Source organism: Pangasianodon hypophthalmus, chromosome 14 (genome assembly GCF_027358585.1).
Source record: "Pangasianodon hypophthalmus isolate fPanHyp1 chromosome 14, fPanHyp1.pri, whole genome shotgun sequence".
Taxonomy (NCBI): domain Eukaryota; kingdom Metazoa; phylum Chordata; class Actinopteri; order Siluriformes; family Pangasiidae; genus Pangasianodon; species Pangasianodon hypophthalmus.
In genome coordinates this window covers 23,261,022-23,283,446 of record NC_069723.1, presented here as the reverse complement: position 1 = coordinate 23,283,446, position 22,425 = coordinate 23,261,022, and the positions used below count along the sequence as shown (strand labels likewise).

At 38.5% G+C, this 22,425-nt stretch overlaps 1 protein-coding gene across 1 annotated transcript in view; it reads left to right on the top strand.

The window, feature by feature from the left end:
• robo1 (roundabout, axon guidance receptor, homolog 1 (Drosophila)) overlaps nt 1-22,425 on the top strand; it is a 291,196-nt gene that overhangs the window by 20,390 nt on the left and 248,381 nt on the right. The window contains exon 2 of the mRNA XM_053239792.1: nt 8,236-8,385. Within this exon, the coding sequence (XP_053095767.1) occupies nt 8,295-8,385 (91 nt within the window). The 5' untranslated portion in view covers nt 8,236-8,294. The remainder of the gene's footprint in view (nt 1-8,235; nt 8,386-22,425) is intronic.

Below are 22,425 nucleotides of genomic sequence, written 5' to 3'. Positions count from 1 at the left end.
CTGTTACACAGCGCTTCCTATCTTTATTTCCCCTCTCACATTCTAAACACTATTCGGACTAATTGGGAAAAGATGTGCAGATATATATGCGTGTATATGGTATAAGCATATTTATGTATATATGTATATAAGGCAATTTCCTTGGCATTGCTGCTAACAAAAAGCATGACGTACGGTTTACTTTCTTATAGTCACGTTCATTCTGATGCTCCATCCTATAGGTTAGGAAAGATATGGAAGGAAGGAAGGAAGGAAGGAAGAGAAAACAAAAGAATGACAGACAGAAGGAAGGAAAGAAGAGAGCGAAGGAAAGCTAGGGAAGGAAGGGAGGAAGGAAGGAGAGAAGAGGAAGAAATGAAGAAAAAAGAAGGAATGAAGAGATAGGAAGGTGTTGAGGAAGGAAGGAGAAGAGGGAGGAAGGAAGAGAAAGGAAGGAACAAAGAAAGGAAGGAAGAGAAGACAAAAGAATGAAAGACAGAAGGAAGGAAAGAAGAGAGCGAAGGAAAGATACGGAAGGAAGGGAGGGAGGAAGGAGAGAAGAGGAAGAAATGAAGAGAAGAGAAGGGGGTGAAAAAAGAAGGAAGGAAGAGAAAGAAAGGAAGGATAGAAGAGGAAGTAAGGGGAAGGAAGAGGAAGGATGAGAGGAGAAAAGGAAGAAGGAACAAAAGGAGGAAGGAAGAGAAGAGATGAAGGAAAAGCAAGGAAGGATAGAAGAGGAAGTAAGAGTAAGGAAGAGGAAGGATGAGAAGAGAAAAAACTAAGAAGGAACAAAAGAAGGAAGGAAGAAAAAAAGAAGAGGAAGGAAGGAAGGAAGAGAAGAGAAGAGAAAAGAAGAGAAGAGAAAGGAATAATTACTCATCCAGTCTGATCAGGGCTTTAAATATGGGTTAAATATCTCTCACCTCACTGATCAGGATGCGTGTAAAAAAGACAGTCCGGATTTTCCAGCTCTGAAAACTGAAGGAGCTTAACTTTGTCATGTTGTTTTTCTTTGTCATGTTGTAGTTTTTTTCCTGCTCGGGATGAATTGATCATGGACAGCGAGGGTGGAGGCGGTTATGGTGGTTATGGTGGTGGTGGTGGTGGTAGCACAGCGCTCCTCTCCTCCCTCAGGATATAATGAGCGTTTAATTTGTTCCTGGATAATGGATAGTGGAATGATGGATAAGGACTGGCAGGTCTGCTCGTCTGCTTTTAGATGAAATTAATCTCCATTTCCAGTCATCCTGCTGCTTCCATCACGCTGCTAATGAGCATGCTAACAGATAACAGGAGGAATAACAACACGGCTTGTAACGCTGAGGTACTCACAGTGTTGAGTGTGAAGTGTTAAATATTAGCGTGGTGTAGCACGTGTGTTAGAAACAGACCTGCTGTGAGATTGATTTCTCCTTAAATGTTTAGGTAAAACATCTCGCCGCTGGTTTAATGTAATCAATAATGGAAGTAATTCATGGCGAGTAATCTGTAGGTCAAAGGTCAGGTGGAATGTTCTGAGCTGTTTCGTTTAGTCTCTGCTCAAAAAGCAGCGTCAGACCAGCAGAGTGTCAGACCATCCTGACCACCACCGAATAAAAATCTAATCATTTTAGCTTCAGAAAACTGGAACTTTCCCATCAGTCATCAGTCCAGTAGCAAAGGTTCCAGCTGGATGGAGTTTAGCACCTGAGGTTAAGATCAGCACCAGCAGAACCTCCTGCACCTGGAAACACAGCCACTCTTCATTTACTCACACATATCACAGAGAAAGAGAGAGAAAGAAAGGATGGACGGATGGATGGAAGGTTGGAGGGAAGAGTTGAGTGAAAGAAGGAAGGAAAGCGACGAAAGAAAATGGTTGGAAGAGAGGAAAGAAGGAACGAAGGATTGAGATGAAAGAAAATGAGTAGAAGGGAGGAAGGAAGGGTGTATGGAAGAAAGGAAAGAGGGAAAAGAAAGAAAATGAAGGAAAGAAGAAATAAAGAAAGCAAGAAAGAAAGAAAGAATGAATGAAAGAAAGGGAAGGTAGCAAAGAAGAAAGGCAAATAAAGAAAATGGATAGAAGAGAGGAAGGAAGGAAAAGAAAGAAAAGGAATGGATGGAAGATTGGGTTAGGGTTAGGGTTGAGTGAAGGAAGCAAGGAAAGCGACAAGAAAATGGTTGGAAGAGAGGAAGAAAGGAGGGTATAGAAAGAAAATGGATAGAAAGAAGGAAGGAAGGGTGGATGGAAGAAAGGAAGGAGGCAAAAGAAAGAGGGAAATGAAGGAAAGAGGGAAGGAAGAACAAGGAGAAAGAGAAAGAAAGAACTTTAGAAGGGAAGGTGGCAAGAAGGAAGGCAAATAAAGAAAATGGATAGAAGAGAAGAAGGAAGGAAAAGAAAGAAAGAAAAAAATGGGAGAAGGAAGTAAGTGAGGAAGAAAAAAAGGAAGCAAAAGAAAGAAAAATGAAGGAAGGTAGAACAAGAAAGAAAGAAAGAAAGAAAGAAAGACAGAAAGGAAAATAACTTTTAGCACATGTGGAATTGTTATTTCAGTCGAGTAGCACAGGTTCCAGTTGTGTTTGTGTAGATATTGTGTGTGTGTGTGTATGTGTGTGTGTGTGAGTGTGTGTGTGTGATTAGCGTCAGACACACAAGAGGTAATACACACTACAGTAAGCCCCTCCCCCTCTTCCCCCTCCCCCTCCTCCTCCAGCAGGCAGGTTAAGGCTTTTACAGTAATGAAGAGTGCAGAGGAGTAAAGCTCCATAAACACGCCTCCTTTACTTCCTGTCCATCAGCTTTACACACGTGACACTGACACGCCAAAGAGAGCTGACGACTCACTTAACGAGATTGGCCTCTAGTCCGGGACGTTTATGTCTTTCAGTTCATCTCTCTCTCTCTCTCTCTCTCTCTCTCTCTCTCTCTCTCTCTCTCTGTCTCTGTCTTAGTGCATCCCTCTAACATTACACTGCTCTCTTTACCCAACACATGCCACATCAGAGAAATGGGAAGGAAGACAGAAAGAAAGAAAGATGAAAAGAAGGAAGGGAGGAAGAGAAAGAAAGAAAAAAAAAACAAAAGAACAAAAGAAAGAAGCATAAAAAGAAGGAAGGGAGGAAATAAAGAAAAGACAAATGGAAGGAAGGAAGGATGTTAAAGAAAATAGAAAGAAAGAAAGAAAGAAAGATGGAAAAGAAAGCAATATGAAGGAAGGGAGGAAAGCCACAGTGAGTGAAATATGATTAGAAAATGAGAATAGTGAAGTTAAGGCAGAGAATTTGGACTGATTAAAGATGGCAGAAAGGCCTACAGTGAAGTGTCCAATCTAACAGTGTACAAATGATTAGAATTAGGAATGAGATCAGATCCTGCAGCGATCAGCGGCGACGCTTTCAGACACTCGGAGCAGATGGACAGTGAAAATATCGTCTGTGTGGAAACTTCTCGCGGTTCGTGCGAGTGACGTTGGACAGGCGAGGTGTGGAAAAGAGGAAAACGGGAAATCAGACAGTGTTTATTGTAGCACAGTGTTCACCTGGAAGCGTGTGTGTGTGTGTGTGTGTGTGTGTTAATGAGTGAAAGTAAGGCCAGTTTGTGAGGCATGTTGTAATGTATCTCAGGGACAGTGATGAGTCTGACTTTGTTAAATCTTTACCTCTCACCCTCGTGCTGAACGCAGAGGCTCGCTCCAGAAGCACGACTCGTATGATGAAAGGCAGGAGATTAGTGTGAAAGCCACAGTGGGTGTTGTCAGAGATGATCTGAAGTGCATTTGACTTCTCCGATTGCTCGGAACACTTTTCCCCGATGATGTACCTGCTAAACACCCCAATTTTAACACACTAACCTCCTCTCCTGACACCGCTGAGCGCTATTCATGTGCAAATGCTTCAGCGTGCTCACAGAGTCTACAGCCTTTCTGTAGTGGAGTCAACAGGAGTGTGTGTGTGTGTGTGTGTGTGTGTGTGTGTGTGTGTTTAGTGATGGTGTTAACACAGTGTGCTGTCATCATCCTGAAACAGAAAGAAAAGAGGAACACAAAAGAGCTCAATTCTCTGTTCTCGCTAATAATCTTCAGCACAGTTTAGCTAAATCGCAGAGATTATTTGCATTTACTTAAAATGCTTCAACCTTGTGAAAAAAAAAATCTTTCTAAAAAAAGAGACACAAAATTCATACAATGATATTATGGTGTTTATTTATTTATTTATTTTTTAAATCCATTCAGTTTTAATATGACTTTTTTATTGTTCTTCTGTTTTGTTCATGTGAATGATGAAAATTGTTTTTGTCTTATAAAAAAATTCTCTGATTATTTTTTTTCAAAAATAAACCTCTTAGACTTTTCAGAAAGTGAGTTTTTTTTTTAATGTAAGAATTAAAAAATATGATTTGTTCAAAAAAATTTCTTAAGCTCAATACTGCATAATATTTTCTGCTGTTAAAGTGTCAGTGTTTAAACGAGCGTACCTTAAACTACAGCTGCTAACAGGATAACAGCTCTGACTATCCCTTACGCTGACTAAACCACTCCAGGTCATGCTGTTCTGGGAAAATCATCATCGACAAGGTGGTGTGATGAAGCAGAGTCACTGTTACTGCGCTGAAGTTGGTTATTTTCCTAAAACAGCACGTCCCAATGAGCTTTACTCCTCTTAAACCACAGCAGTTTATCAACACGTTTTTTAATTAACGAGCAATTCGTCATAACTTTTATCCCTTTATAGTTACACTTAATGTTGTGGAACGTCCACAAAACCAGTTATAGCAGCTATAAACAGTCGTCCCTTCGCCAGCCTCTGTTTTTTTTCTCTCTCTCTCTCTTGTTGTTAATAAGAAAAGAAATTGCAGATTGTCATGTTACTGCGAAACGATAAAGTATAAATACAATCATAATTCGTTAATTTTTTTTTATTTTTAAAAATTTAAATGCACACTGTCTGAAAGCAGCTGATTTGATGTTAAAATTATAAAATGTTTTTTTTTCAGATTTTTATTATTTTTTTCTCCTTTTCAGTACTATTTTTTAAATAAATAAAAATAATATACTGTACTGTGCAAAAGTCATAGGCACCCTAATTTTTTAATACAAGAACTTGTCTTATCTGTTTATTTTATGGCTTCTGTTTTATTGAGTCAAAAAAAAGTTTTGATTTAGAACAAAAAATTAAATGTTCAGAAAAATAAGATAACATTTTATGTAACAGCTATAAACAGTTGTTCCCTTCACCAGACTGTTTTTCTCTCTCTCTTGTCATTAATAAGAAAAAATTGCAGATTGTCATGTTACTGAGAAATGATAAAGCGTAAACACAATCATAATTCATTAATTATTTTTTATTTTTAAAAATTTAAAATTTAAAATTCAAACTGTCTGAAATCAGCTAATTGAATGTTCAAATTATGTAATCTTTAAAATTATAATATATGCATATTTTTTTTTTACAGACTTTTTTTTACTCTATCTTGAAGTTAATAAGACAAAAAAAAAAAGACGCAGCTTGTCATGTTACTGAGAAACGGCAAAAATGCGTAAACTCCTCTGTCCTGAAGATTTCAGGAAACGTTAAAGTCACAGCTTCACCTCTGACACTGGAGACTCCTTCCGTAAAAGTTACATAAACAGAAAACATGACTAGATATGATTATATGTTTTTCTTTGTTAAATAACACGAGAGCGAGCGTGATTATAAGAGCACTCAGAGCGAGTAAACGTGATTTCTTTTACTCAGAGATTTTTATTATATTATTATTGCTAGTATTATTAGTATTATTATAGGGATAGTAGTAGTAATAGTAGTATTATTATAGTTGTTGTAGAGCAGCATTAGTAGTAGTGTATGACGTGAGTTTATGTTATTTAGTGCACAAGGCTCTTATTCCTGATTCCTCAGAAGTTTTGTATTTTGAAGAAATATTTCCCTGTTGTGCTTTCCTTCCCTGTTTGTGCTTTCCTGTTGATTGGCTTTTTAAGAGTGTGTGTAATTTGGAGGAGGAAGGTGTTACACATAAATCTTCCATTATCTTGAATTAATCCATTCATGTAATTGAATAATTACTCTTTGCTGTCTGAATCTGTGACTGTTAGGGTGCAGGGTGATGGAGTCCATCTTTATTTTTTTCATCCTGCGCCTTCCCCCCCGTGCTGCGTCCTTCCCCGTCACCCGCGTCTCCCGCCCGGTAATTGGGTATTTATCAGATTGTTTGTGAAAGGTGCTCCAGCTGCCTATCTGACACAATTATCAGAGAAAAATCCCGTCTCTCGCCTCCGGCCCTTCACTGGACATTAGCGGGAGGCGGTGAATTTTTCGATGCAAAAAATGCTAGAAAGAGGTTAAAATGGTTAAAACAGCACTTGCACTCTCTTTGTCTGGAAAACGCTCCTCTCATCATCGCATGCAAATTGATTCGGAGGAAGCAATACATAATTTTGCATGAGGTGGAAATAAGGCTTGATAAGAGTCGTCACAAAGAGTAGCTCAAATCTGATCACGAGTCTAATCCTCTGCCCAGGAAACACTCCACCAGAGAGAGAGAGAGAGAGAGAGAGAGAGATAGTGTTTACGCTACGATAAGAGCTGAGGAACAGTTCCTACACACTACTGCCTTATTCCCAGGAACACCATTATTAAACTGGGAGTTAAACTGGGATGTAGGAGGTGGAGGAACAGACGGGGTAAGACTGGGCAATGTGACGATATTATATTAATCCTGTGATAAATTATGTCTCAATATGCTTTTCTGAGATATTTTTCTGATTATTTTTTTTAAAATTACAAACTGACTGAGAACATTATTTCATCTTTAAAACTAAATTATTCAATTAAATTCAGTTTTTAATTTATTTTCCTTTTTCTTGTGTGTGTGTGTGTATATATATATATAAAATTTACTATCATTTAAAAATCTTATATATTTTTATACACATAATATAAATCATTTAAACAGACTTAAACTTGTCTGAAACATTAGGAGCTAATGAGAGTAAAACTATATACTTTTATTTTGTATTTATTATTTACAACATACAGTATGCTGTACACGTTCATCTTGACACTGCGCATTTTCTCAGCCGCTGTATCGTGTTTTTGCAGATTTTCCTCAATATATTCGGATCGACAAACTTGCTCACCTTATTCCCACTGGCTCCTGACTTTCCGGATGCCCTGTCCACTGTGATGCATATTGTGTACTGTGGAAATGCCTTTAAGTATCGTGACTTAGTTTGCCATATTGCTCACCTCTAGGAGCAAAACTATTCAATCTCTGTGCTATTATATGGACTTTTTAACTACAGCATGTTTATAAGTACAAATTCTGTAGCCAAACCTTACATTTAGTTTTTTCTTGTTCTGCATTAGAATGGGAAATGACAAAATTTGGCTTCTTTTTCGAAAAAAAATCACTGAAATCTGCACGTTTTCCTGCCAATAGAGTGACACAGTTCCAGGCTTGACCTTCTTAAACATGTCTAGAAATACATATTTGTTGTTTTTAATTTGTTTTCTCATAATCTCATGATGATATTTTGAGGTGTTAGATGATAGGATTTTCAATATATTTTCACTCACAATCATTCTTTGCAGTACTGATTAATGTACTCACTTTAAATATAAATAAATAAAACACACTGTGTCATGCTGTTATAGGAAACTAATCAATGAAGCGGAGTTACTGTTACAACCCTGAAGTTGATGATTTTCCCATAACACCATGTCCTGAAGTGTTTTATTCCTCTTACACCACAGCAATCTGCTCACGATTACAATTTCTTATTTATTAAAAAAAAAGTGACACATCATACTTTTTTATCCATTTATAGTTACATATAATGTTGAAGAATTTCTGGGGAACCAGTTAGATCCTGTTCTCACTTATGTTACAGCAGCTATAAACAGTCGTTCCTTCACCAGCCTCTCACTGTTTTCTCTCGTGAAGAAAAAAAGCAGCTTGTCATGTTACCGAGAAACCGCAAAGAAGCGTAAACTCCTCTTTACCTCTGACACTGGAGACTCCTTCCATCATTGTTAAATAAACATTGCCTTACAGAAAACTTCACCGTATCAATGATTAAACATATTTTTTTATTATTAGTATTTAATTTCCTGCGTACAAGTCCCTGTGAATGAGCTGTTGCTATAGAAACGATAACGCATTATTAGATCTAGGGCATTAATATAAACCTGCGCTACTGTCTGACCCGCTGTTCTAGAAAATCTTCTGACCAATCAGAATCCAGAATTCAACAGCACTGTGTGTTTCTTTGTGTGTAGATGAATCAGGGAGGAGAGTGGATATCAGGGATAACAGGGATGCCAGTTCAGTAAGAATCATGCGGATGACATGGTCAGGGGCCTTCATCATCTTCATCATCATCACCACCACCACACTCGTCTGGTTTGTGGAGAGCTCTTTGGTTCCAGGTAAGAGTCAATGCTCTGTTATCATTCTCTGTTATTTATTTTATTGTTTATTATATAACACAAGTACAGGATGAGTGTTAATCTGTATATACTGTATACATCAGTTAGATAATCAGTGTGTACAGTGATTAGTGTTAATTATGTCCATCATGCTATTTAATATATAACTCTGGGTTTTAAACGCTTCACCATCTCCTCAAATGAACTGTCTGTTTGTGTGATTCACACCATTTACACACCACTTACCTCTTACAACTCTTTTAGTTCATTTCTGATCAAAGAGACGGCAGATTTATTGCTGTGATATAAACATATTGAAAAATATGGAAAAGAAGCTAGCACAGGATTAGCTTCCGGACGAGTAACAGCAAAATAATAAACATTAACAATGTCACTGAGGTTATGAAAAAGTACTTACCCTGTTCCAAACAAAATAAACGAAAAATACAATCTTCTGTTTCTTCCTATCCAACCAAGAACAGGTAAGATTCCCAAAAGAAATGGCACCCCTACAGTTCCTGGGCCACTTCAGAAAGAGTCCAGCTGTGACGTCTGCTATCTATAGCTATACATACAAAGAAGATTATTTGATATGATGAAATGATTTCATATGTACAGTATAGATGGACATAGTGCTTATATACACAAGATACAAAGCTAGCATAAAACTGGAGTGTACAATTTTCAAGAACTGGCAGCAAGTAAAAACACTAACATCACGCTGTGTTATACAAAGTTCCAGACTAGCATAGGGCTAAGAATCGACAAAGTAAAAAGCTAGCATCACGCTGTGTTATATAAAGTTCCAGACTAGCATAGGGCTAAGAATCGACAAAGTACAAAGCTAGCATCACGCTGTATTATATAAAGTTCCAGACTAGCATAGAGCTAAGAATCGACAAAATACAAAGCTAGCATCACGCTGTATTATATAAAGTTCCAGACTAGCATAGAGCTAAGAATCGACAAAATACAAAGCTAGCATCACGCTGTATTATATAAAGTTCCAGACTAGCATAGGGCTAAGAATTGACAAAGTAAAAAGCTAGCATCACGCTGTATTATATAAAGTTCCAGACTAGCATAGAGCTAAGAATCGACAAAGTTCAAAGCTAGCATCACACTGTGTTATATAAAGTTCCAGACTAGCATAGAGCTAAGAATCGACAAAATACAAAGCTAGCATCATGCTGTATTATATAAAGTTCCAGACTAGCATAGAGCTAAGAATCGACAAAATACAAAGCTAGCATCATGCTGTATTATATAAAGTTCCAGACTAGCATAGGGCTAAGAATTGACAAAGTAAAAAGCTAGCATCACGCTGTATTATATAAAGTTCCAGACTAGCATAGAGCTAAGAATCGACAAAGTTCAAAGCTAGCATCACACTGTGTTATATAAAGTTCCAGACTAGCATAGAGCTATGCCTGGAGATAGCGACTGTTAACAGGCTGATGTGATGGGCTCAAACACGTCTACACTGTTGCCAGCATTGTTGCTTTTATATTCGTCTGATGTGATGATGTCATTTTTGATCTGCTAATCCCTGTGTCAGACCTGATTCTCTTCTGGGACATGTAGTAGCGAGAGGAAGGACAGAGAGAGATGCACAAAAAGCCAAACATCCAGGGATGTAAGATTAAAGCATCATTAGGCAAGATTCGTCAAAATTAGTCAAGATTGGGTCTCTAACAGTTGAGTTCAAGAACATTTCAGTGTGACCATTCCTGGACATGTTCTCAAGGCTCCGCCCACAGAACCTGCCTTGTAGCACTCAACTAGCTATCATGCTACCTAGCATTAGCATTAGCAAACATTGTCATGACATCTCTTCCAGCTGCTTGAAAGCTGAGTTATAAGGACGTGAGATTTGGCTCATAGTGATTTATGAGAATGGTTCAGAGTGTCGTCGCTATCTGTTTTTTCTCTGTAATGGAAAAAAAAAATATCTACATGATTTGTTGTGTAAAGTCGTCCATTCAAACAATTCAGAGCTTTATACAGATTGTATTTACAGATCTGTCCAGTAGCTAACGAACGTTAACACCAGCTTCATCCTCTTCACTAGTAATAAATTACTCCATCATGAAAAAAAAAACAGTGCTGGTGTTTATTCTGATTTTACTGTATTTCTGCTTAATTATTATCATTATTTTTTTGGTTTTTAGCTCACAGGAAAATTATCTGGCTGTACCGATTTCAGCCATATTTTTCTTTCCGAACAGACTGAGATGGGGGGCGGAGTGAAGAGGTGTTGGGGCGTGTCTATAAGATGATTGACAGGAGGCTCATATAAACACAGACAATCATTCTGGACCAAAGCACAGTTTTCTAAGCAGGTTTCCTCAGCCACTTATACACTCGTGCTAAGCTTATGGCTTAAACCATTATGTGTATAACGATCTACATATTTTCCAGGTTATTTGAAAAAGTAATAAATAATTTAAAAAATCGGCTATTGCACCTTTAATGTCGGATCTGATTCATAGAGCAGTTTCGTGAGTATGTTATTTTAGATTGACTTTAACCTTCATTTCATGGCAGCAGAATTACTTGTACTCTGAACTGCTCCTGAGGAGTCAGCTTTTTTTTTCTCTAAAGAATTACAGCCACACGGGATCGGTGGTTATCAAAAACAAGACAGCAATGCAAGCAGGGCTTCATTTGCGCTTGATAAACGGCTCCCTGCAGCACTACTAATCGGTCGTAATGTAACCGCAGCGTGGGTCGTGCATGTTAGATCACGCTTTTATTATATTATATGGAAATCATCAGCTTTAAACAGACGTGCTGAATTGAGTCCGTTTAGGTAATCTGACAAAGCTCAAAAAAACAAAACAAAAATGAACTCCATCATTGAATATGCATGATTGTTAAGAGATGCGTTGTCAAGTCACAGAGCCGCGATTTTCAGCTTTAAACGAGATTTGAATTGAAACTATTTAATTGAACTCGACCTCGCACGTTTTAAAATTGGATATACGGTAATTATATTTTTAGTTGATTTAATCTAAAATAGTTTTAAATAAATTAAATCCTCACAAAGTTATAATAAAAACTTATCAAACTAACAAAAATAGGCACAAATTCCAAGCCTTGTCAGTCAAGACGAGGTGAACTTTGGTACCCGATTCAGTTTTTAAAGATGGTAAAATAACGTGAGAAGCACGTGTACATGTTGTGTAACACGTCAGCTCAGTCTCTTGGTATGTAGCATGATGTTTGTCCAGTGTGTCTCCGTCACTCAGTGTGTGCGATCAGTTCATTGGAGCTATCTGGATTTCCCATCTTCTCCCTAATTCACGTCTGACAGAGTGACGGCTTTCAAACTGACCCCCTCTGTCACGCGTTTTATCTTTTATTACCTCTCTCTCATCTCTCTCTATCTCTCCTCTCTTGCTTATTTCCCTTGTTTTCTCCTTTTTTTCCTCCTTTCTTGCGCCCAGGAAATAATTTCCTTGTCGGCGTGTCTTGCTGTGTTGTGCGTCTTGCTCTGTGGATGTGATGTTCTTTGTCGGCGTGGAAGTGGAGGTGGAGGTGGCTGTAATTTCAGCCCAAATCAGACGTGCCGTGTTCTGTTTTAGCTCCTGCACACTGCATTGATGACTAGCACTCCACAAAGCAATGCTAATGAACGAGACCAAGCCAGGCCTTCACTCCATTTCCCTGGGCATGATGGGATGCTGTGTCACGACCACTGAGCTGCAAACCGACGTGTCAGCTTCACTGAGGATGATAACATATTAGTTTGAATCTCAAAACAGGAAATATACAGCACATAGAAGTTAGTTTCTGTAAATTGTAAAGATGGATTTTGAAGCGTAGTAACAAAATACTGCAGATGCATCGAAAGATACAAGAGATGTCACTTAAAAAAGTTATTCACGTGGTCAAATATTTACATTTTCTAACACATGTAATATAAAATATATATAAAATGTGTTTCTGTTTTGCATGTTTCTCAACTGAAAGAAAAGTTCTAGCATGTTAAAATCTCCTAAAAGTGACAAATTAAAAAATTTAAAGCATTTTAAGATTTCCTTCCAATTCCACTAAAAGAAGCCACGCCCACCTCTACATCTGTAACCTCAGCTGCTAATGGAAAAACAACATTACTGCCAAATTTTAAAGAATTATGTGTAAAACGATTCATTCTGTCACTTCTGGAGCAATTTCTTGTGTGTAAGTGCTCTTCTCTGTTTTGATGATGTAATGGCGCAGGAGTGTGGCGGACATTTTGACAGCCACTTCATGATTACAAACTGAGTTGATTAGGATTATCCGTTTCATAACTATGGAACGTAACTATCCAACAACTTGGTCAAATCGTAAGAAAATTACGCTTAGCTTGCGAGGTTTTAGACGTCTTTAGGCAGACTGACTGTTTTTGTTAAACTGCTTCCTTACACAACATGATCGCCAAGCGAGACGCCGAGTCGAGCGTAAATAAAGACGCCTGTGCCGTAGTGATGTTAAAGTACAGTATATTATTGGCAGAAAAATTCAACTCTGGGAAAAAACATCAACAGCCTTAGACCAACACGCTGATTTAAGATTCATTAGAGGAAATCTACCATACGTCAACAAAATGAATTCCTTAATATCCATCATTGTTAAGAATTGTGTTATGCTACAAGCAACAAAGCGACAAGTGAGCATTCATCTTCTATGCGATTTCTTTTTGCTGCGATTTCAGCAATGAGTGACATTTGAACGGAGATTTTCTATGCGAATACTTTTTGTGCAATTTGAAGCTGTGATTTCAGCAGCAAGTGACGTTTGAACGGAGATTTTCTTTGTGAATTCTTTGCAAATTAGGTATGATGCAGTAAAATCCTCTCCCCAATCATGTGACATTCTTCAGTTCCCCGCTCACTTTAGTTCCAACCTAAAAATAGTTTGACATGTAAAAATGGAAGAAAATCTTATTCCTGTGGTTTTATCTTATCTTGTCATATACGAGCTCTTATTAAATGTGCACAGAGACATTACGAAGAAAAATAAAGTTTGGAAAGGAAGTAGCAGAGATCGTTCATGTCTCTGGTGAGTGGTTATAGCTTCTACAGTTAGCTTGCTTTGCTAAACTGCCAACGAAGCTAGTACAAAGCCGAGCATGTAATGTGTAAATCACTGATTACTGTGTTATTTCATTTGTGTTTGACTAGTTAGCTTGAGAATTTGTATATAGCTACTGCCATTTTCCATCAGAACACCACCAACAAAAAATTGCTGGACAGGCCACGCCCACAAGAGACAACATTACCGGTTGCTACACGCCCACAAGAGACGAGCTACAAATGACATGAGCAACTCATCACTTGCTAGTGTGAGCAGCAGAAAAACTCACTTTTGGTCAAAAGTGAATATAATTTTTTTTGTCTTTTCCAGAATTTAGCTCCTGCGACTTCCAACGAGTTTTTGTGCGCAGTCTCACATATATTCATTCTAACCCCGCCCCTTTTTCACAGTTACACTGCTTCCCACAAAGTTACTTCCTGCACCAACGATGATGAAATATCATGAATATTTTGCGAAGTGTCGTGAAAGATAAGATCGGCAGTATTGCTGAGCGGTTCTTTTAATCCCGTATTTTTTTTCAGTGCTTTCTCATTTTTCCGATGGGGTTCTTTCAGTTGAGAGATTCTGACCGTTCGAGATGCCTCCACCTTCCTCATATCACAGATTATTACTTTAATTATTATTAAAGTTGCCACTTTTCCAGAAATCACGATGCGAGATTTCTGAATATGTTTCAGCTCAACGTCTTGTGGAGTTCTGTGAAGAATATTTGATTGAGGGTAAAGACTGGACAGTAATGTCAGTAATGTGACTGTAGGAATAGTTGCTTTATCAGATCTCAGCATCGTTTCCGTAGCCTTCCCGCTCCTGCTGTACATGTCGAACCTCTTGTTCTTGGCCTCTTCTTCCCCTGCTTCATCATTCAGACGTTGCTGACTCGAGCACTTTGCGCTGCATATGTTTCCTTTCCCGGCCACGCCGAGGCATTCAGTTAGTGTCCTACCTTTGGTGATTAAATACGTGGTTAGTACAGCGCTATAAGAATATTGAATTACGCTGCAGTCACTATGACCTTTCGCAAAATTAAGGAGCCAATTGTGCGAGGCGGCGGCACGGCGGCTTAATAACAGGTGGAGCCAGGGCACAGTCTGAAGGAGAAGCGATTCTCGTGTCATGCTGCTGATGATTCTTCTTTTGTTTCTCAGAATTCACTCCTGCTTAAAAAGGGAGAAAATCGATTTCTGTGGATTCACTTTATGAGGATGAACAATTATGTGCACTCAGTGGGGGTGATTTTAATTTTCAGCCGTGGTAAAATATTTTAACACTTCATAATCACAGACTGCTTTCGAAGATAAGCTAAAGTTTTTTTCTTTTTTTTTTACTCATTTGACAGTCTGAGGTTTTTTTTTTGTTTTTTTTTGGCCCCATGCAGTTTCACTTTTGTAATCAGTGCATAACTGTTTTTCATTTTCCTCCATATAAACAACAACAACAACAAAAATGTTGCACCATTCATTCATTCATTTAAAAAAATATATAAAGACGGGAAAACAAAGAAACAGCTTTTAATTTTAGTTGGGTTTTTCTTAGCACACACAATTTTTTAATAAAACATTGACTAGTTTTTAGTAGTTTCTACTCGTTTCACCACACAAAAGCCATTTCATCGTGAACAGAATTGACCTGTTGAAAACGAGCCATTTAACTATTTAGCTAACGTTAGCGACATTTCAGCCCGGGGTCTCTGGAGGATTAGTGGTTAGGCTTCGGTGCTCTCACCACCACGGCCCGGGTTCAATTCCCGGCTAAGGAACTAATCCCAGCCACTGGGGTTACACAAGACGGTGCACTCCCAGTGCTGGACCCAAGCCTGGATAAAACTGAGGAGGGTTGCATCAGAATCAAACACGCGACCCATGATCTGCTGTGGCGACCCCTAACAGGAGCAGCCGAAAGAAGAAGAACAACAAGCAACATTACAGCCAGCTGTGTACATTGCTAACTGAACTGCTAGCAAACATTGGCTAACATCATGCAGCTTTTAACTTTTAATACAACTGCACTGGATGATTAAAATATTCTGCAGCACCTGGATTTTCACACAAATCCTGCTGATTTTTTCAGCCACTATCCTTTACTGTCCTCCTTCACTGTCCCACTCTTGATGTTCTTAAAAAGCACATAGTGAACCATATTAATAGTACATCAGCAGTACATCATATATACACAGAATCTAAAGGATAAAAATGTGTTTGGTAGGTATTTTTTTATTTTTTATTGAATTTACATTGACCTTCTCCTTGCTACTAGCTATCCAGTAATCGCTGATAAACATCCGGGTCGTTCAAGGTCGCAGGCATGGTTGTTATTGCTAATGTGAGTATTTCACAAATGGATGAGTTCCTGGGATTTTCACACAAAAACTACAGGCTCTAGAGTTTACAAAGAATGGTGTGAAAAACAAAAAACATCCAGTGAGCGGCGGTTCTGCAGACGGAAACGCCTTGTTGATGAGAGAAGTCAGAGGTGAATGGCCAGACTGGTTTGAGCTGACAAGAAGGCTACGATAACTCGTCACCACTCTGTACAACCGTGGTGAGGAGAAAAGCATGTCAGAAGGAACAAAGGTGGACAGCAAAAGACTGCATCGGCTTCCACTCCTGTCAGCCAGGAACAGGAACCTGAGGCTACAGAGGGCACCGACTGGTGGTGGTGGTAAAATGATGTGGGAAATGCTTTCTTCGTACACGTTCGTCACGTGTCCATATTCTTTTTTTCATTTCGAAATGAAAAATGAGTGAACGTAACATACACAGACCTTACATTGAGGAGGCTCGAATGTTTTAGCTTCCGATGTTAAATCACTTTGCAGTCACTTTACAGGCTTCTGCTTCTAAATTAAGCTTGTCACCAGTTTAATATCCTTATTTTTATGTTTATTTTTTTCAAACAATTCACTCAGAAAAAGGAAATGACAATGAGTAACAGTCTATTTCAAACTCATCTTGTGCATTTATCTTAACTCTGCACTGTCCAACAAAATGACAAGCAATCTACATGGAGGAGGAAAGCTTTCTCTTTCTCTTTTTTTTACCTTCTCAGATGAGATGAGGGGAAAAATTGCTTGACGTAAGCGATGCTTCCTTCGGCCCTGGCCTCTCAGCGAAAGCCATCGTACATTACTCTGTAGAACACTCTGCAAATTGCTTGGTAATTGTGTTTGTGTGAGGAAAAAAAAAAAACGGCCATTTCAGCACTACATTTTCATTTTTTATCCCAAGGAGAGATGAAGAATACTTGAGAAGAGGGATGCAAATACGGCCCAGTTATTAGAGAGAAAGAATAACGTGCTCGATTATAAATTAGCTCGGAAATGTCAAGAGAGGATCCATTGATATCGAAACAGAATAATCTGTACGTGATGCGACTGTTAATCTCACCCTAGCAAAAGTCAGGAGCATGGACTATATATATATATATATATATATATATATATATATATATATGTATTGTAGAAGCGTTTGGTATTTGTTGTACAGTCCGTCGTGTCCTGAAGGCTTTTCTGGCTCTGAGGCTCAGCGCATTATCATTCCATGGAGGGCCTGAGCGGAGATAATCCTTCCTCCCATCTCTGCTTTTTTTTATTTTCTCTCTAGATAACCTCTCTGTGTCGAGTACCTTGCTGTATTTCTCTATCCTGCAGTGTTTTTCACCTCTACAGAGCTGTTCTGAGGACGATTAATTAGTTCCTACTTCTCATTACTTTTAATAACAAAAGCATAATATTTATGTATTCAGCTACGTTGTAGTTTCAGGATGTGTGACATGCATAGCAAAATGGCCATTTCTTTTTGCTGGCTGTAAGGTTCTGTTTTATATTTTTGAAGCAGAAACCAGGTTAAATAGTAGTGAATATATGTCTTTATACCACAGTGTTTGTTGCTTAGTTTTCTATAACAGCAGCTCTGATAGTAATGCAGTAGTGCTGTAAATCACAGGTTTATATTAATGCGTTTGTTCTGATACGTTACAGTATTAAGGACTTGTGCCCACTAATAATAAACAGATTAAAAACCGTGCATAAGCATCGAGTAAGTATTCTGTACAGAGATGTTTATTTAACGTTTATGGAAGGAGTCTCCAGTGTCAGCGCTTTGTACCAGTCAGGGGTAAAGCTGTAACTTGAAGTTTTCTGATAAGATGTGGTTTTTTTTGGTCTTATTTACTTCAAGACAGAGATAAAGAGAGGCTGATGAGAGAACTACTGTTTATAGCTGCTATAATGTAAGTAAGAACAGGAACGGACTTGTTTTCTGGATGTTCCACAATATTAAAAGTAATGATGTGTCATTCTTTATTAAATTAAATATTATAATGCCAAATTGCCATGGTAAAGGAGGAATAAAACACTGTGGGATGTGCTGTGTAGGACACTGGACTGGTAACAAGATCAGTCCTTGATTACTTTCCTATATCAGCGTGTTTTATTCCTTACATGTATAGCAGCAGGTAAATATGTTGTTGCATTCCCACACACTCTTGCATGTTATTGAAGAGCAGTAGAGGATGAAGGCAGCTGAGCATCCATTAAATTTCAAAGTGCTGACAGCACAAATAAACATTTACCACCCACACATCCACGTTATCCAGGGGAAATCCTAATAACTCTGCTCATAGACTTGATGAAAATATGCTCGATCTGCATTCTCCACTGCTAATGACTGTGTAGAAATGAGAAAAAGTTTCCCAACTGTTTACAACTAACTTACACGCTGTAAAGAGTCACACCTTATACACTCACGCATGTTGTTGTAGTCTATGATCAAATGGGCTTGCATGTGCTGGGTTTCTTTTTGTTATTTTATTTACTCAGGCTTGATATTGCTCTGCAGTCCACTTCAGAAATAACAAAATGGGCAGAAAGAAAAAGAAAGTAAATATTACACACTAGGAGTGTAACACAATGTCTGTGTCCATATCTCTATTTGGATTTAAACCAAAGTGGGCGTGGCCTAAAACTGAAAAGTCGGCACGTTGTATGAAACAGTTCCTCAACCTCAGCTACATCACTTCAATTCATAATTCAATCGCTTTCTTGCAGTTGTTATTTTGGTTTGTACCTATGCTTGATATTTTCTAACAAATTTATTCGGTTCTATTTCCCTAATATATAACCAAACTAATATTCTTATTTAAACCACCATGACCCTGACCCTGACCAGGCAGTTACTAAGGATGAATGAATGAATGAATGCTGTGTGTATGTCACATATTTGTATTTGTATCTATTTCGAATACTTATGTTCTTTTACAAATAATGTATTCATACTTATTTACATCCCTAATATACATAATGATTCAAAATTTCCACTCAGACAATTGGTATGTACCATTTCTCTTTAAAAAAAAAGTGTATTATCTGTTGGAAAACTTTACTTTATGATTTCTCTGAGAAGAAGAAGAAGAAGTTTTATTTGTATAGCGCCTTTCCACAAGCTCTAGGACGCTTAACAGATTTACATCAATACAATACAATTAATACAATACAATACATCAATACAGTACAATTAAACATACAATTCACTGAAAATATATTTCAAATAAATATGTTTTAAGCTGAGATTTGAAGTGAGAGGGGTAGTGAATTCCAGAGCTTGGGAGCGAAAACACAAAAGGATCGGCCACCAATAGTAGACATTCGGAATCTAGGAACTGACAATAAGCCAAGTTCAGATGAGATCTATTTGTGACATCTGTTATGGAGTCTGTGCCTCATTAAGAAGATTTGTGTGTATTTATACTGATGATCGACTATTTTAACACACTTTAACACACTTTAACACACTTTAACACATGCAATACATATTCAACAAGCAGCAGTGCAGTGATAGCTGTGTTAGCTATCTCTCTATAATAAGAATTTTTTCCTCCTGACGAATCACACTGGGGTCTTTGAAGAGCCGCTTGAGAAACACAGTTGTGAAAGGGGTGGTGTATGAGATAGATCAGGAAAACATAAGTTTGGTAGGTTTTCTGCCAGTTTAAGTGGAATCAGCAGTTTGGAAGAAAGTACATAAAGATCACAGTCTGTTTTATCGATGTTGTCAAAGTTCTGTTTGTTCTCTTGTGAAGTAAGGTGAGTAAATTTAGCTAACTCTAGCTAACCTCTAGTTATATTTGCAGTACGCAGCAAAGTCAGCAGTGGATCATTGATCTACTTCTTCTGATGACTGACAATGTCATGGATTTTCATAGATGATGTAGGATAAACTGTGGGAAAAAAATCTGCTTGCCTCTGCCAGGATGTTAAAACCATGGATGGATCATTCAATGCAACATAATGGCTATCAGAGTGACCACTACACAATACAGTCCTGCTCCAAAATTATTACAGATAATATTAAATAAATAACACAAGCAGTGAATAATATTTTGGGCTTACACATATACAGTTTTTATAAAAGTGGTCCATTTTCTTAATGTAACACTAGGTTTACTATTCATTCATGATAATCAAGTAAGTTCCTGATTTGATCCTTGTTGAAATTTAAAGAATTAACAAGTGCACAAAGCTAAAATGATGAAGGAGGTTCTGAGATCATCTAAAAGTGCTTCCATCCTTGTTAGATATTACAGGAAGGGACTCAGTGATGTTATTTTGTCTAAGCGAGGGTGCCAATCATTTTAAGACCAATGTTTTGCATTTAAAAAATGGAGTTATTTTATTAAAAGCTGTATACGTGTAAGCCTAAAATATTGTTAATTGCGTGTGTTATTTATTTTGCAGTAATTTCGGGCCTGATTGTATATTGTATTGTTTAGTGGTCATTTTTTGGACAGTTTTTTGTAGAGGTTACGGTATCGTGTGTATTTACAGCACAGCGTCCCTCTCTGTGAGCTCTTGTTTGCGCCGGAGCGGTTACGCTCATTGTGCGTCTGATGAAACTCATCTCCAGTGGGGAGATGACACATCAGCTGCAGCAGAACCCCGAGGCTGGAGATTTAGCCAGTGCGCAAATCTATTTCCTTTTCCCCCCAGTCTCCATTACCCAGAATCCCGCTGTGGCCGCACATCTACTTGCACACCATCACTTATTTTCTGCTCTAGTACCATTCTGCGTACTGTAAAATAGTGTACGCTTAGAGAAAAGGGTCCTTCAAGGGTTCTTTGGGTTGACTGGATACTTAAGACATCTTAAAAGAGGTTTACGTGGAACTATTTCTCATAAGTAAACACCCAAGAAGACACCTTCTTAAGGGTTCTACATTTTCTAAGAGCATACTCTTTTCACCTGGAAGGAAAAAAGGGTTCAATCTAAAACCCTAATGGGTCTATTGGCTTGGTTTGTGCCCCCGGGGAGCCCTTCAAGGTTCCTGACAAAATTAAGGTTCTTTTGCAGAAAACATTTCAAGTGGAACCAGTTTGGAAAGCATTCCTCTTAGAGCCATGTTGATTTAATGAAGTTTCTACAAAGAACCTTTATCAATAAAGCTACTAGAAAATTTGACTTCATCCCTCTCTGATAGAAAAAAACACTTTGTTGTATGGTTCCTTTAGAGGTTTCCAAAGAGGGACAAGCCAATGAAACCCTTGAGGGTTCTTGATGTAATCCTTCTTTCCCTTAAAAGTGTAGGCTGGTGATTGCAGCTACCGTGAGTTCTACCAAATACATTTTGTTTTTAAGTAGTTTCATTGATTCATTCTTCATCAATGTTCAGGGATACTTGTGATAATACAGCTATAACATTTAGATGGCTCTTTCCAAAAGAAGAGAGAATGCTTTCGATTTTTCTTCAGCGAATAGTCAGTGTTTCAGACATCGTCCTGAGTGGTTTTTAAAACAGACTGTTTAAGAGTGAGCCTGGGGTTCTCACCTTTTCCGAGGATTTTTGTATGGTTCAGGTGTTGCCTTGTGCAAACAGCGAGCAGACAGCTGTGTTAGTCAGACCGAACAGGTCCATGATCGGAAATCCATGCCTGTACGTGCTGAGGAGGAAAATGAGCAGCCCGGTCTCTGCTGCTTTCTCTGACCACACTACATTTGTCAAGTCGCACTTTCACAACGATTTATCTTCCCGCTCTCATTTTCGAGATAGTGCTGGGAATATTAGGCTTCATCCCTCATGGCTTTGTGCTGTACTTTGTAATTTCTTACAGAGACCCACTTGGTGTCTTTTATTTATTTATTTTTTCCTGGTACATCTGTCATATTCATTCTGAAATCCACAAATCTGTCAGCTTGAGACATCATGATCATCGTCTCAGTACGACGGGTTTCTGCATCATCATCTTCTTCTCGTCCTGATTGCAGTGCGAAGGTTCCAGTTTCATGACGGCTGGAGTGCGGATCCTTTTTACAGCACGATGGCGGCTTGAATAGGCGGAATCGCTTCAAAGCCGGATGATAAAGGCCCTCGAAACGTGGCATTTAGTGAAGCTTTTCAAACGGCTGAATTACCTCGGCTTTTCACTCACGCATGATAATGGAGATGATCCTCCAGCTACCTCTTCTACCTCTCTCGAAAAGAGAGGTGATTTCAGTCCTTTCATTTGTCAATCACCGCTCTGGAGAGTCCGGACTCATCAGCGCTCCGCCGCTCCCCTGGCGTGGCCCGGCACTTTGCATGAGAATGAGGAAACTCTGAAATGAGTGACACTTGCCTCTTTTTGTCTCTGTATTGACACTAAGAGACTGGGTTTGCGTTTGTTTCTCCCGAAGCAGTCGACGGGGACGAGAAGTTCACAGCCTCTTCGTCCTCTCCGTCTTCATTCACGGGTCAAACGCTGAAGTAGCTGCCAAGTACCTGGAAGTGAACGCTGCCAGAATTCTGAATCGAAGAGCCTGAACTGAGACGTGCTCATCTACACGGGCCACGCCCGGATACAGGAATCGGTGGAGGAGAATTTCTTTTTAGGAGGAACAAAAAGAAGAAACATGAAATGGCGAGGAATCGCTTTGCAACCATCATGGAAATGATGTAAGCAATACAACAAGCACGAGAAAAAAAAAGCCT